This window comes from Palaemon carinicauda, chromosome 14, assembly GCF_036898095.1.
Source record: "Palaemon carinicauda isolate YSFRI2023 chromosome 14, ASM3689809v2, whole genome shotgun sequence".
Taxonomy (NCBI): Eukaryota; Metazoa; Arthropoda; class Malacostraca; order Decapoda; family Palaemonidae; genus Palaemon; species Palaemon carinicauda.
The window spans coordinates 24488990-24504359 of record NC_090738.1 but is presented as its reverse complement, the minus strand read 5'-3'; the positions used below and the strand labels follow the sequence as shown (position 1 = coordinate 24504359).

Genomic DNA, 15370 nt, shown 5'->3' with positions numbered 1-15370 from the left:
ATGTTATGAAACTAAAAATGTATATAATAATAATAGGTGCTTGGAGAGAAATCTTGAAGAGGTGCTTGAAGAGGAATTCTTCATTAGAAACTATATTTGAAATCCTTGCAACGCGCATGCGTTAAATATGGCAGTTGCGTCACTGGTATTGTTTATGTGGTGACGCGGCTTTTATATAGTGTGACGTTAAGATTTTTTGCTTTAATTCTACGCATGGATTTAGGACTATGGTGAGCATCCTATGAAACAACATAGCTCTTATGATTAAAACGCGCTCTCTCTCTCTCTCTCTCTCTCTCTCTCTCTCTCTCGGCAGCAGCTGGAAATATTGTTACTGAGCTGCGCATAATTGTTTTTACTAACCAAAAGGCGATTGGATTTATGCGTCTAGTTTTCTATTTACAAACGTGCCATGTGTGATATGATATTTGATCCACTGGGAAAGGGGTGAGATGATGCTAGACAACATAAAAGGGATTTAATTCGAGCATTCGTACAGTTAACATGCCATTTTAATAACCATTCTCTCTCTCTCTCTCTCTCTCTCTCTCTCTCTCTCCCTCTCTCTCTCTCTCTCTCTCTCTCTCTCTCTCTCTCTATTAATTTATTGTTACCTAGTGAAAGACAGATCTTTGAAAATTTATCTTATAAAATCGTAGAGGTTTATCATCACAAATTATTGAGAATGTATTCAGCTCTGGGTATCATATTTCACGTAAACCTTTTGAAGTAACCCTTTGCACATTATACATAAGTAATAGATAGTAATTTTTACACACAAAAAGATGATGGAACTTATATGATACGGCAGCTTTGGCACAGTGCTATATCCGCAAAGAACTAAAAAAAGGTTAACGCGATAGACGACCCTCATGATTATCAAGGAAAAATAAAACCCTTATATGCTAAGTGGCATCTTAACTCTCCTTCCTACGTCACAGCGTACCAGAATTTTTCATTTATTCGTTTGTTCCGGATTAAAAACGTAGAATCCTTAAGCTACAGGTTAATTTGTGAACGGTGTATCTCGCACAACTTCTCTCTGCCTATGTTTTGCGATAAATTTCTAGTGAGAAATTGATTAAATCAGTTTTCTCTGGCAGTAGAATGACTCGGTTGTCAGGCAGTAAATATTATTCAAAATAGTTGCATGGCATTTGCTAGGATAAATTAGTGAATCCCTTTTTTATATCAATAGCCCTTCACGTTTTTGCACGAATCAAAAGACACTTGGAAAGTCTTGCACTCTTGTTCCTAAATTCCAAAATTAAGAACTTGACAACTCAACTCTAGCGGACAGGTATCCCGTGATGAGGTCTGAGGCGAAAGCTGTTTTACTGCTTCTTGAGGTCTTACCTGTTCGGTAGTTTTGTTAGTTGGTGGAAGTCACTCATCCCCGGTAGACGTGTTGTTACATTCAGTTCGTATTTATGTGGTCGTGTCTGACTTAATACTGTTATTCCCCCATTGTCAGTGGGAAGAAGCTCTGAGAAACCCCAAGACTGGCTGGTATCAACCAGTAACTCGAGAACGCTCTTGGGAGAAGGTCAACAACCGTAAGTGTCTAGTGAAATCGAGTTTTGCAATGTTGCTTGTTTGTTGAGATGAAACGGATAAAGGTTTACTTCCTTGTTATGGAATTATATAGTTTATTTACAATATGAGCATAATTACCGTACTATAGAATGTAATTGCATCGACTTTTGTGTCAGTATTAGCATGTTCTTTTGATTAAAATATAGATTTTACGTGTAACCGGATGCACGTGAAGCGTATCAGAGGATGTCAATTAAAGCTGTTGGGAGATGGCTGGTTTTTTTTTCTATTATGGACACCGTGTTAGTTGGATGGGCCCATTACTACGTAATCCAGTAATTAAACGCATGTTTGGTGTTTATTGGATTGAAGTTTGTGTTCCATGTTTTTCTTGAAACAAATCGTATCTTCACGGGATACAATGATGAAAGCGATGGAAATCATAATTTTATTATTATTTTTTTTTCATTTTATCCCTCCCCAGTGACCAAGTTTTTAGATAACCCAGAGTGTAAAGCGGAAGTTGTTAAGACTAGAAGAGGCCACTTGACTCATCGTTAATTATTTTCCTTTCAAACGGCGAAAAACCAGCTGTGGGTTTCCCATGTACCATTGTCGAGAAGGTGGGTTGGTAGAATAATTAATAGTACCCCCAATATCGTGAATTATTCATAGAATTAACCCCATTTCCCCTTAATTAGGCAGGGAAGTTATGTTCATCTAAGAAATCTCTCTCTCTCTCTCTCTCTCTCTCTCTCTCTCTCTCTCCATGCAACTATATTCATATACTACTTAATATATTGTATATATAAACACTAATATTTTTTACATATTCATATACCACATATCAGTGTATACTTAAACGTATAATTATTCACCTCCATTACATCAGTGTAAACATAATTGCTTAAATTACATATGCATGTGTATACGTCTATTTGTGCTAATGTAAAACCGTTCAGTACGGCGCCTTAATTGATTAAGCGCTATGCAATGCTTGACATCTAACCTAGTTTCTTCCTGGAGCTCTTGCTTGTGAAACTTTCCTCGAGTGATTATCATCTTCGTGTTTGTGGGTCACACCAGTTCTGCCTTACGTTTCTACTTTTCTCATTGCTGCTAGTTATTTTGTTCCTGTTTGTTTGCATCTTGTATGTAAATAATTATGGCCTTTTCAGACGAAATATGACAAAAGTTAATTCTGCACCCATTCATGTGCCAAGTTATTTTATTCATTTGTTCAAGTCTCTAAGTCAGGTAGAAAAGTTCCCGCAAGATTTCATGGAAATGTCAGAGTTCGAGCGAGATTTATAGATTCCGAGAATAGATACGTTTTTGGTCATCCTTACATTTACTTGAAGAGATAATTGCCCAGACTGATTCCTTACAATTGGCAAATAAAAAAAATAAGTCATAAATTTTAAAGACTATAATTACCCTGTTTACAATGCATGTAAATTTGCCCTGCAATTTTCTTCATTAATATATGTATATTGAGAATTCTTAACAGAGCTAACAAGCAATTCTTAAATCACCATAACTGTAAGTTAGAAAGTTGTACCCGCTTTGGCTCGGATGGGAGTGGGTTATCCGAATTATTGCTCCCGATTCATGGCACCCATTGTGGTCCTTTTCCTGCGGTACTCCAAAGTGTTTATCTAATCAACGTCAATGTAATACTTCCACCTGCACCTCGAGCCAAGCCTCTTGCCAAGCAGTGGTATTGGTAATACTTCAAGGGTGATAATATAGATGTCCTTTGAGTAGATTTGTCGTCTCTAGTTTTGTTTTACTTTAGAAGTTTCCTCCCAGTGACGTGTTAATATCCGCCTTAAGCATTTTTGCGCTTGACTTGGAATAGTTATTTTGTTTTTTTACCCTGAATTTCAATCCTTATATGAACTCACTCTCTCTCTCTCTCTCTCTCTCTCTCTCTCTCTCTCTCTCTCTCTCTCTCTCTCTCTCTCTCTCTCTCTCTCTCTCTATTTGTAGTATCAGAATAGTATTAATTGGACCGTGAAAGACAGCACATTCATTTGTAGTTAGTGTACAAAGAAAGAAAGAATGGATTGGCAAACCAGAAAGCACACTCAGATATGAGAATCGTTAATAACGATAAGATAAGAAATTTTAAAGGTATGTTTCCTTTTATCAGTTACACACAGTTGGCAAACGACGTGTCATGCACTGTAAGTGTTAGATATCAATTCAGAAAGGCTTTTACTGCACCGCCCGATTATCATACGTAGATTGTTTTACTACTACTACTATTATTATTATTATTATTATTATTATTATTATTATTATTATTATTATTGTTGTTGTTGTTATTGTTATTCATGATAAAGGGCTCCAGGGAATTACTTATCTGGCCTGGTGTTTCCGCAAACCACACCGAATGCTATTGTTTTTTTCCAGTCCTGATGTTTCCGCAAACTACACAGAATGCTATTGTTTTTTTCTTCTGTGAACTATTGTCTTATTACTATACACGGCATCATCACCTCACCATTTGGTAATTTAATTGCACAAAATTCTTCGTTGCTTGTTTCCTCTTATGTGCCAAATATTTTGTAAGTTCTCTCGGTTGTTATTTTTTTTTTATTTATTTGCTTTTATTTGTGGGAATTGTAAGTAGTACTTTAGCAGCTTCTCGGCCATTTTGGCTTGTTCCATGTTAGCGCTATCTCTTTACGAATAATATTTAACGTGCATACAACGTTTTACTTTTCGGCCATGGAAACAGTTATGTTCTTTTTCATATGAGCAAATGTGGAATATGGAAATAACGAAGGAAATGTCATATCCACAAGTGATTAATTAATGCCAAAGGTTGATGGCCGGACACCATTCCATAAGGAACATGTGTAGACCAGGGACGTGGTAGGAAGAGAGCAAAATGAGAAAGTAGTGCTAATGGCCCAACCTTGTGGGAACCGATAATAAAAGTATGGGAAATACAGATGGTTGTGAAATTAAGAATACTTAAAGCCTAAAAAATATTCTCTAAAAAGCTGCCACCATACATTAGAAAAAGGGCCTGGAAATAGGATACGGTCGGGGATTTTGAGAAGAGGAAGAAGTATCCTGAATGTAAGAGCAATTTTAAGAGACGGGCCTAGTATCTTAGGGGAAAAAAATACTATTTGTTTATTAGATACAAGCCTCGCTTTAGCTGCAAGAAAAAATGTGTGAATTATCTCAGGCAAGTGTTAGGTAATTTTGTCCAACAAAATATTTCTGGTTAAGTAGATAGAGGCATGTGGCATTTGTTTTTAGAGTAGTATGTCATTCTAGCTATAGACTTTTTCCATTTAAAAATAGTCTAAGGAGATATAGATGAGACTTTTAGCCAGTTTCCGCTCATCCTGCGACCCACCCAGTCGATTGACTGGAAACATGATCAAGTTTTCTCTCTGGGATACAGAACTTTAGCACTTACTTTAGTTAGCCAAAGGGCTTTACTGTCTTAGTATTAGCTCTTTGAGCGTGGTGAAAGCCACTGAGCTACATAATGGTTTTATTGTTACGTTTACTCTTACCTAAGTATAGCCTTATTTTATGTCGAATTATTGCTTATAACCCAAAACATCAAAACAAGTGAGTTGTTTATCGCTTCTCAATTAGAGTATGATGCTACTTTTGCTTACCTAGTAGTCTATTGTCTTCCTGAAATAAGTCGGATGCAATCGGTTCCAACGGACGAGGAAGCCCTCAGGGACTAGCTTACCTTGATCTGTTTTGGTAACTTCAGAGGATGCGCATGTTAATTAAACGGTTAAGTTGCTTCCTTATTTTGAAGTGCAACTCAATATTTCATTAACTTGATATTGTACTCTTTACATAATCTCTCTCTCTCTCTCTCTCTCTCTCTCTCTCTCTCTCTCTCTCTCTCTCTCTCTCTCTCTCTCTCTCTCGTACAGATGGTTACTCGTAATTTAATTTAATTTCGTTTTGTTTATGACGAATAATCAATTTTTTCAATATCCAATGGGTGTAAGGTCTGAATAATCTTCATAAGATCTGTACATATGCCAGAATATCCGGTTGTTCATAGAGACTTCATTTGTTTTTATATAGCCTAACGAAAGGGATAATGGAAACAACGAAACATACACAACTGTACTATTTAGACAAAGGGCCACAAATTGTTTACAATAATTCCAATCCTTTATCTATTTTCTTTTCATGAAACTTAAACAAAGAATGATGCCCAACTCGGCTATACATTAGTTTCGTGGATAAGTATATTCATGTCATTAATAGTGGAAAAATGCTTATCATACAGTATTTGGTGAATTCTATTTTAATTTTATATTGTGAGATTTAAAATTAGTCTTGATTGTGCTCTGTCATGTGAATTTGTTTTTGATATAGATGAAAAATCATGAAGATTAGACTAAAGGCTGGCATGAATAGAATTGAATAAAACGGATTGTTTATCAAACCAATGAAAGGAGGATCGGTAACGACAGCCACAAGCAGACGCGAAACGTTATCAATAGCGCTTTGTATCTCTTCTCAAAGCATACCAGGTACGTGATGCCAAAGGCTGTTTTAGAATTATCTATGAAGGGATAGACACTCGCTTGTTGTCGTCTTGTGACATCGCTTACTGTAAAGTAAAAGGGTTACGGATTAAATGTTGTGATGTGCGTTGACAAAGAAGGCTGGGTCAGTTTGCATTTACTTAAGCAAGTGACATGGGGACAAGAGAGATTGCCATGGCTTATATCAAAGAAAAACTCTGTAGATGAAATAATAGATTCGTAATTTGTCCGTTAATGAGAGAAAGTTTTAACTGAAAAAAATATAACTAGACGACTTTGGGATGTAGGACTGACTGACCATCTCTTAAACTCAAGGTCACCAGAAAGTATAGCTTTTTGTGTTTGGACTAAATGACCTTCAAGGGTAATTGCAAGGTCCTTTAAATATTAAAGGACCTTGGGTAATCGAATAGCGTAACGAACTACTTCGCTTCAAGATAGTTTTATTATTTATTTCTTTCTTTTTTCAGTTTTATAATAAAGGAACTAGCGATGATTAAGAGTTGGTGCAACAGTCTCGGTATTTCACCGTAATTAGCATTATAAAAAAATAATGCATTTTATGAGAATTAGTAAGCCTGTTATACTGTACACTTCTAGAGTTGTTCGGCAGGTTGTGTGATTGTTACGTGATAAGCCAAAATCAGTCCTTATTTAATCCATGTCACGACAATTTTGTGAATTATAATTTGGCTTAATTTTTTTTTCCACCATGCGATACGAAGAGCATGATTTTTTTTTGCTAATACAGACCAGATTAAATGTCTTTGCCTAATCATCCATTGATGGTTTATCACTTGTAAGAGAAGCATTTTGTTTTTTTATACATATTACAATAGTAGTTACTCTAATAACAGTAATAAGAACACTGAATTTCTGCATATGCATATTTTTGGTATGGTTATCAGATGTATGTATATGCTAGAGCAGCTAGAAGCTCCTCCCTCTCTTATAATTGTTTAACAGATCTACAAATTAATGAATGTCTGTGGATTTTAATTGAACAAAACTGATCTCGTCTTATTTTTCCAATGCTTTAAAGACTTTTTCTTTAAACTTGCACCCGACTTAAAAGCAATTAGGCCTGTCACCTGAAAAAACAAACTTTTTATCCGCAGAACAGTTAATCAATTGATTGAAAACTGTTATTGTGCGTTGAGGTGCCTGGTATGTTTATTCGTTTGAGAATAGTCGACTGAGATACTGAGAAAAGAAACTGTTCCAACAAAGCGAAGGTCATTGCCGAGGTTAGACGATGAAAACGTGTATCCTTACGAGATAAGACCATAGTATATTCTTTGTCCACTGCAATTTAGCAAATCGTGCCAGGTAACTTTAGAGTATTTTTATAAAGTTTCACTCAAGTAACTCGGTTGTATTTCCCAAGTTATACGTATGAGGTTTAGTTATTTAGTTTAGTAAAGTTTTCTTTTAAAACAGGACCCTCATTTTTTTGTTTTTAGTTATTTGTAAACGACTTTCATCGAGGGAGTACGTACGTATTCAATCAAATTGTTCCCGAGGTATTGCTAATTCAGAATGAATTAGTTTCGTGGTTTTGTGAAAAGTCAATCGAACAGTTGTATATATTTTCCATTGTTTCTTGCACGCACAAAAGTCTTCCTTGATATTAATAAAGATAACCATATCTGAATAATTACCATCGAGCTTTACTTACGTTCATAACTTGGCCAATTCAATAGCTTAAAATGGTTTTCATTCAAACCAAATGATATGTAAAGTCGTAAGATGCAGTTAAGATTTATGAGGACGGGTGGTATTTCATGGGGTCTAAATACTGCAAACTAACATCCTTGGGCCAATTTTGCTTCTACCTGCGACTTTGAATTTGTTCTTTAAATATTGGAAAGGGGGCCTTTTAGGTTGTAAACTGCCTCAGGGTGTTAGTATTTAGCCTTGGCTTAGGTGGTACTATACCAAGGCCCTATCGAGTAGACCCTATACTCAAACCAGGCCGTCGTGAGGGTTTTGTGGGATCAAAAGTCATTTATGTGCTCGCCAAACTTCTATTCCAAGGAAAATTTCATGACAAGCATAGGTCTGTTTATTACAAAAACTAGCTTGAATTACTCCGGAATATTTCAAAATATTACGTATTTATAAAATCAATACAATCTCAACATATATGAGAAACGTGGCATGCATAGTGCAACACTACAATCTCGATTCTCGGGTAAAGTATTGGAATCTGCATCTGTCAGTAAACCCCTTGTTAATCTCTTGTGAAAGGTCAAATTTTAGAAGCGCTCCAGCCTCTAAAATTTGACCATTCACAAGAGATTGAAGGTGAGGAAGGAATTCTGAAGTTACTTGAAAGCTAAATATGAATGGGAGATACTACCGCTAGAGTTGTTGGACCCTTTGACTAACCAGGTAGAACTATATTGGATCCTCCTCTGGTTACGACCCATTTTCCCTTTGCATGTTCTCCTTAGTCCTCATACAACACTTGAGATTACCAAGCAATTATTCTTCGCTCAAGGGATTAACTACTGCACTGTAATTGTTCAGTGGCTTCTTTACTCTTGATAAGGGTAGAAGAGAGAGACTAGCTATGGTAAGCAGCTCTTCTAGGAGGAGGATGCTCCAAAATCAGACCACTGTTCTCTAGTCTTGGATAGTGCCATAGCCTCTGTGTAATGATGTTCCACTGTCTTGGGGTAGAGTTCTTTTACTCAACGTAACACTTGGGAACACAATTCTTTCTTATCTTATTACTCTCTCTCTTTTTTAAAAAGTTTAAATAGTTTATATATGAGAGATTTATTTTAATGTTGTTACTGTTCTTAAAATATTTTATTTTCATTGTTAATCACTTTACCAGTAGATAATTTTTCTTTATTTTCTTTCCTCATCGGGTTATTTTCTGTTAGAGCCCTTGGGCTTACGGCATTCTGCTTTTCCAATTAGGGTTGTAGCTTAGCTAATAATAATAATAATAATAATAATAATAATAATAATAATAATAATAATAATAATAATAATAATAATAATAATAATAATAATTGAGGAAAAATTAGAGTAAACCATCTTGCCAAGATCGGGAATATGTTTTTCGCTTTTTAGATGTTTCAATTCTCTTCATACAGTTGCGTTCGCTTGTTGGTAAAGTTGAAAGTATATTATTTTAAAAGGACTCTTTTCATTTCAGTTGAGAAACGCGGAAGCCTCATACTCTGATGTCATGCTTTCGATGCATTGAACCGAAGGCAAAGACAATGCCAGGATGAAGATGTCAGGACGAGCGGTCTTTCTCAATGGGATTTTCCTGTTATTCGTCGCATTTCTAGTCTCACTTCAGATATATCTTCAGGTAAAATGATTTTTTCCTTTAAATTTTGTATCATTGTCTTGATATGATGTTTTGACTCTCAGTTCGATTTTCTTAAAAAAAAAAATCTATATCAGTGAAGGTAAAGTATGTTTGACATGATTATCTTTCGTATTGGGGATTTTTTTGTGGTTAATTTTGAGTGTGCGTGTGTTTTTTTAAATATTTCTTACCATAAGCAATCAGTAGGCATCGGCTCAAATTATAATGCTTGTAAAACCGGTAGATCAGCAACTTTTTAAGTTACTAGCCAAAGTTCGTAATGAAGAAAGGATAGCATAATAAAATTTAAACAATAACTAAAAGTATAAAATACATTTAGAGATCCAAGAGTAGAGGATTGCTTCAATTCTACATATACCTATCCATCAACAGTTTTTATCCACCAACTGTTTTTTCTCATCGTGAAATTCAGTTAATTTTGTAACAGCGCGAACAAAGAAAACTTCCTTGTACTCTGTAAAGTTCTCAGCCCATTGACCATTGCAAAACCTGACCAGACCAGGAAGAAACCACGCCCAGTTATATGGTTAAGTTAACCGTAAGAATGTTTTAACTTTTTTTCCCAACGTTGAATACGAATGAAAGGTCAACGTTGGTTTGTTGTTACTTATTGTTGACTTTTGGTATTCAGAAAGATCACAAGTTTTAGTTTTCAAATATATGTCGTTGTAAATATAGTAACATTTCAGTCTCCTCGTATGATCCTGAGAATGGGTCAATATGATCGCGCAGAACCACTTTTAAGGTTATGATTGACTTATGTAAAGGATACTGAATTGCCGGTACGTTAAATATGCTACTCGTTTCTAATTATATTTAGATTTAACGATATTTGAATAACTGAAGGTTATGCTCAGTTTTCTTTTTTGAAATAGCAGTCTCTGTCAGGGATAGGTCTACTCTTCCAAGAAAATTATACTTAACTTGTTTAAATTTTGTCTCCGCCATTCATTGCCATGAAAAAAACTATTTATCGTAATCAAAATCCAAGAATGGTAATGACACAAAACACTGGTGCTTTGGTTTGCCTGTCCTTCCGGCCGCATTAAAAAAAATATATATTTTCAATACCATTTTCTGTAGTCTTTCGTATCCGTGCTTATCGTACTGCAAAAATCTCCGAATTGAGCATATTACGTTTTTAATAATTTATTTAATGGTACCAGATTGGTCTTGTTGATACCATTATGGAGTTTTAAAAGGCCTACAGTATATCCATAGCTACAGAAAAGTTTTTGATGCCAAGCTGGGATCCTAAGCTAAGTCGTAGAAAATGGCATTTGAAATTTGGTTAGGAAGTAAAAAAAAAAAAAAAAACAAAAAAAAAAAGAAAAAAATAAAATTTAGGGGTAGGAGACATGAAAAAATGCAATATCTTCATAATTATTTGGAATGTTTTAACGAATGGCCAGACATTGTTTCCTTTGAGCCAACCCCTCTAACATCAAAATCCATTTTATGCAAATTAGGTAATTATCTGGGTCACAAGAGGTCATGAAGGCAATTTTTTTTTACCATTGTTTAAATATTTGAGTGACTATGGAGTGTGGGGGGTACAAACCTTAAAAAAATTATGCTAGATAAAATGGTTTATCATACTGCTAAAGATTTGCATAACAATAAACTGAGAACATTTATCATATAATATGGTTAACTAACCAGACATCTTTAACCTTTTAACCTTTTGGTGGTACAAAAAGAACTGGCCCATTCTCCACTAACTGGGAAATCAATGGGTAAGGAAAATGAAAATCTTATAACTGGAACTTTTCCGAATAACTGAACAAATTTTCTCTTAACTTGTGAATGATTCTATTCTATCAATCAGGACCTGTTATGCAATTTAGGACCATATGTGGGTCACTAGAGGTCAATGAGTTACAATTTTTGCTCTTGATTGAATTTGGGTAATGACTGTAGAATATGGACCGAAGCCCACAGTGTATAAAAAGAAATTCTGTTATAAAAAATGGCAGTTTTATAAGCTACATGTAAATAGTTACTCTAGAATAAATTTGATATAAAGTAGCAAAGCCTATTTTTATAAGTACTATTCAGAATTGCTACACAAAGTACCACTTTCTTGTTTGTAATCCTGTCATAGGAATATATACTATGCCAATGGATTCAGTTCCTGTCTGTCATTGCTGGTAAAAGATAAGCATTTTACTGGTGAATTTACCACTTTTCACTGCCTTTGGTGAATTCAACAAAACTTCTTATGCACCAAAAACATTCAAGACTACACAAACCCTAGAATGTTTATTTATTGGAAAGCTCTCATCAATAATTTTTCAATGAATACAAACTTCCTTTGGTCTAGGGATTTTAAAACTAGTTTCATTTTTTCAAAATTTACCCAGTACGTAGTACACGTTTATACATGTACATTACTGTACACTTGCCAAAATATATTCCTTCATTAACGCAATGCTTATACTGTACTGTGATAGAAACCAAGGAAAAACTAATAAAGAGTACCGTGGGTTACTTAGTGTGTTAGTCGACTGTGCAACCCATTGCCCATTGGCTAATGGGCAATGAGTTGGTAGGTTTGGAGTTAACCCACCCTAGGGCAGCAAGTTTTTGCGAAATCTTGCTTTTCTCACCTGTCTTGCGTAACCCCTGCGAATAAGGAGGGCTGACTTTCTATCATTTAATATTTTATACCAAATTTATTTTCGAGTAACTATTTACCATGTAGCTTATAAAACTGCCAATTTGTGTAATTTCTTTCTATATAGTGTGGGCTTCGGTCCATATTCTACAGTAAAAGTTGTGACCCCTTGACCTCTGGTGACCTATGGACCAAATTTGTATAAGAGATTCTAATTATTAGAATCATATGCAAGTAAAAAGTGGAAATTTGTTCAGTTATTCTGGAAAGTTCTGATGTTATGATTTTCATTTCTCCTATCCATTAATTTTTATGATTTCCCAGTTAATGAAAAAAAGTGTCTTGATTTTTTTGCACCACCGCATGTATAAGCATATTATATGATTATTGAACACGATTTATTATTAAGTACTGTATCTCTTTAGCAATACGATAAACCATTTTGTTTAGCAGAATCCCTCTTTTTAAGGTTTGTACCCCACAGTCAACGATTATTCCAGGATTCTAAACTGGTAAAAAAATTGTCCATGACCTCTTGTGACCTTGTTAATGACCTAATTTGTATAAAATGATTTTGATTGTTAGAGGAAACATAAGCAACATAATTAGTGGTTTTAAGTTAAAATTTTCAAAATAGTTGAAGATATTGGATTTTTTGTTTCCCCTATCTCTAGATTTGTCCATTTTTTCATTTCTAACTAAACTAAAAATGCCATTTTTTACCACTTAACTCTGCATCCCAGATTGGCCTTAAGGCTTTTCTGTAACTATCGACATAGGCCTTTGAAAAAAAAAAGATGGCTTCAATTCCTCCTAGGTGGTACCATGGGTCATACTAGAGAATCTAGCTTATGTTTCGCTACACACGCTACTTAGGCTAGTATTTTAACGTTATTTTAATTGTGTTCTAGCAAGATGACATTTTTGCTTGCTTCATGAATTAGTTCCATGGGCTAGTATTTACAATAGTTTATAAAAGTTTGGATTGTAATTTATTTTGAAGTGCGTTCCAAATTCAGTGTTGCTTGACTTAAAATGGTAAAACAGAAGACCAGCTAAATAAATGTAATTTCTATCATAGTACTTGAAAATATTGTATAATTGACTTAATAAAACTAATGTATTGATATACAAACTTAACAAATGATTGAATACACACTTAACAAAGGGTCTAGTTCAAAGGTGAGTTGTAGCTTGAAAGCTTTGTGCTCTAGCATCTGTTCTAACTTTAGACTTTGCTTCCATTTCCAATTACTGTATCATAATAGATATATCAAACCCATGTTTCTACCCTAACCTATAATAATTAACATGATAAATAAAAGAAAAGCTTTGATATCATTGTTTATTACAATATGGAAAAATAGATTATCAAGAGCTTTAGAATATAAACAGGCCATTATTTTGTTCAAACAAGTAACTTACGACCAAAGCTAGGAAGCATCATGGGCAGCACTTTTTTCTGAATTGTCTGGTGGGAGAAGGGTTCCATGGCAGGTGCTATGACAATAAAAGGAAAACAGGAATCCATTTTATTAAGCTCTGTAACTCTGGTAATAGTGGTTTCTGACAGTTGTACAGGTATTTGGGATTCAAAATACTGTACTATATATATAAATATCTATTCAATTATGCAAGTTCTAATGTCCTACCAAATATTATATTACTGTATTTTATAATAAAACTCCTAATGGAAAGACATGCAAGCACACTTTCTTTTTTTCTTTGAAGTAATTAAGGACTGCCATGAGAATATTATCATGACATACTTATACATGACAGTACAGCAGTGTTCACAATTACTAATAATAGTTTTACAAAACTTTTATATACATTCCTTGAAAAGGGTGCGACTTGCAGGTAAACTCCACACATTTATTTTATTTACAAATAAATACTTTACATAGTTTGTCATCAATATGTGAATTTTTATATTGAATAAGTTATTGTATTACAAGTAGGATTATATATAAATTTTTTGTCCTTTTTATTAGTTATATTGCTGTAATGTAGACTAAAAAAAGGTTTTAGTTATGATTTTTTGTACCATAAATGTATAGGCTTACCATATATTATATTTATGTTCGTAACTTTCCAGTATGTCCAGAGAAATATTGGAGAAGCGGCTTCTGTAGATGTAGATAACATTGAAAAATCATACCAAAGACGGTCCGAAGATTTTGTTGGAGGAAATATAGTCTCTCAAATAGGTGAGAGATACTGTTAAGTTTGTTTTCAAGTAGGATAACTTTTTTTTTTATTGCTTTTAATTCTAATTGTCTGGCATTGTTAATTAGGACTGAGTATCCTGCATCTCATAAGTCCTGCTATAATTGGAGATGTCATGAGATGCAGGTCATAAGTATGTGATGGGCCTAACTACTTTTTGTTAACGCTATTGGAATCCAGACTTGGCTGATTTCACCTTATATTGTATTTTTACCATTATGACAAAGATACAAGATGATGATAGAAATACCTCTTATGCTTGGTGATTTCATCACTCACCATAGGGAGTAGTTGAATTTTGTTTCTCCTGCTGATCTCTATGGCTTGAGAGTTTTGGACTTTGCTCATGAATCAGGTTGTGAGTAAAACATAAGTGAAGCTACTTGCATGTCTGGTAACTGCTAGGATATAGTATACACTGACTTCCCTGGTGTCGTAACAAGAATGGTTCTCCTGTTGGGATGTCTGATCATGCCTTGATTTTGTTAGTATTGTAATAAAGACTGAAGACTGAGCAGCCTGTTCCTGATGTGTCCTAATCGTGTGAGATGCATGTAAAATCTCAAGCAGACTGCTGGAATATAATTTTGAGATATCTTTAGCATTTGAATTGGTCACAGTTGTATAAAAGTGTTGAGCCTGTTGTTCTCTTGACTGAAAATCTGGTCAACATAATTGAGAGGCATATCCCAACTTGTGTTTTGACCATAAAACAAACCCTTTCTGATACAACCCAGAAATGTAGATGGTTAGTTACCATTAAATCTCCACTCTTTGGTGTAGACTTAACAGTTCCTCCTTTATTGAAACCAGATAGCTCTGTCAGAATTCCTAGCTCTCCTGATGAAGCACACACACCTGTTACGGGATCTGTGCAATGAGTTAGGGATCCAGCTGAACCTCCAGTAGTCCAGCCTCATCACCAAACAATCCATCAGGTATCTGGTAATGGACATAGAATCAGTGCAAGCCAAGGCCTTCTCTGTTGCAGATAGTGACAAGGTTCTGGATTATGTTAGCAACTTTTATGAAAAGGGACCTCCTACCTGCCTGGACGTGGCAGAAGTTGCTAGGTCACCTCCC

General features: G+C 34.8%; 1 protein-coding gene across 1 annotated transcript in view; it reads left to right on the top strand.

The window, feature by feature from the left end:
* The first annotated feature begins 1321 nt into the window (after nucleotides 1-1321).
* The window catches only part of LOC137653490 (uncharacterized), a 33214-nt gene continuing 19165 nt past the window's right edge, over nucleotides 1322-15370 (top strand). Inside the window, exons 1-3 of the mRNA XM_068386935.1 lie at nucleotides 1322-1556; nucleotides 9259-9420; nucleotides 14157-14268. Of these exons, the coding sequence (XP_068243036.1) occupies nucleotides 9334-9420; nucleotides 14157-14268 (199 nt within the window). The 5' untranslated portion in view covers nucleotides 1322-1556; nucleotides 9259-9333. The remainder of the gene's footprint in view (nucleotides 1557-9258; nucleotides 9421-14156; nucleotides 14269-15370) is intronic.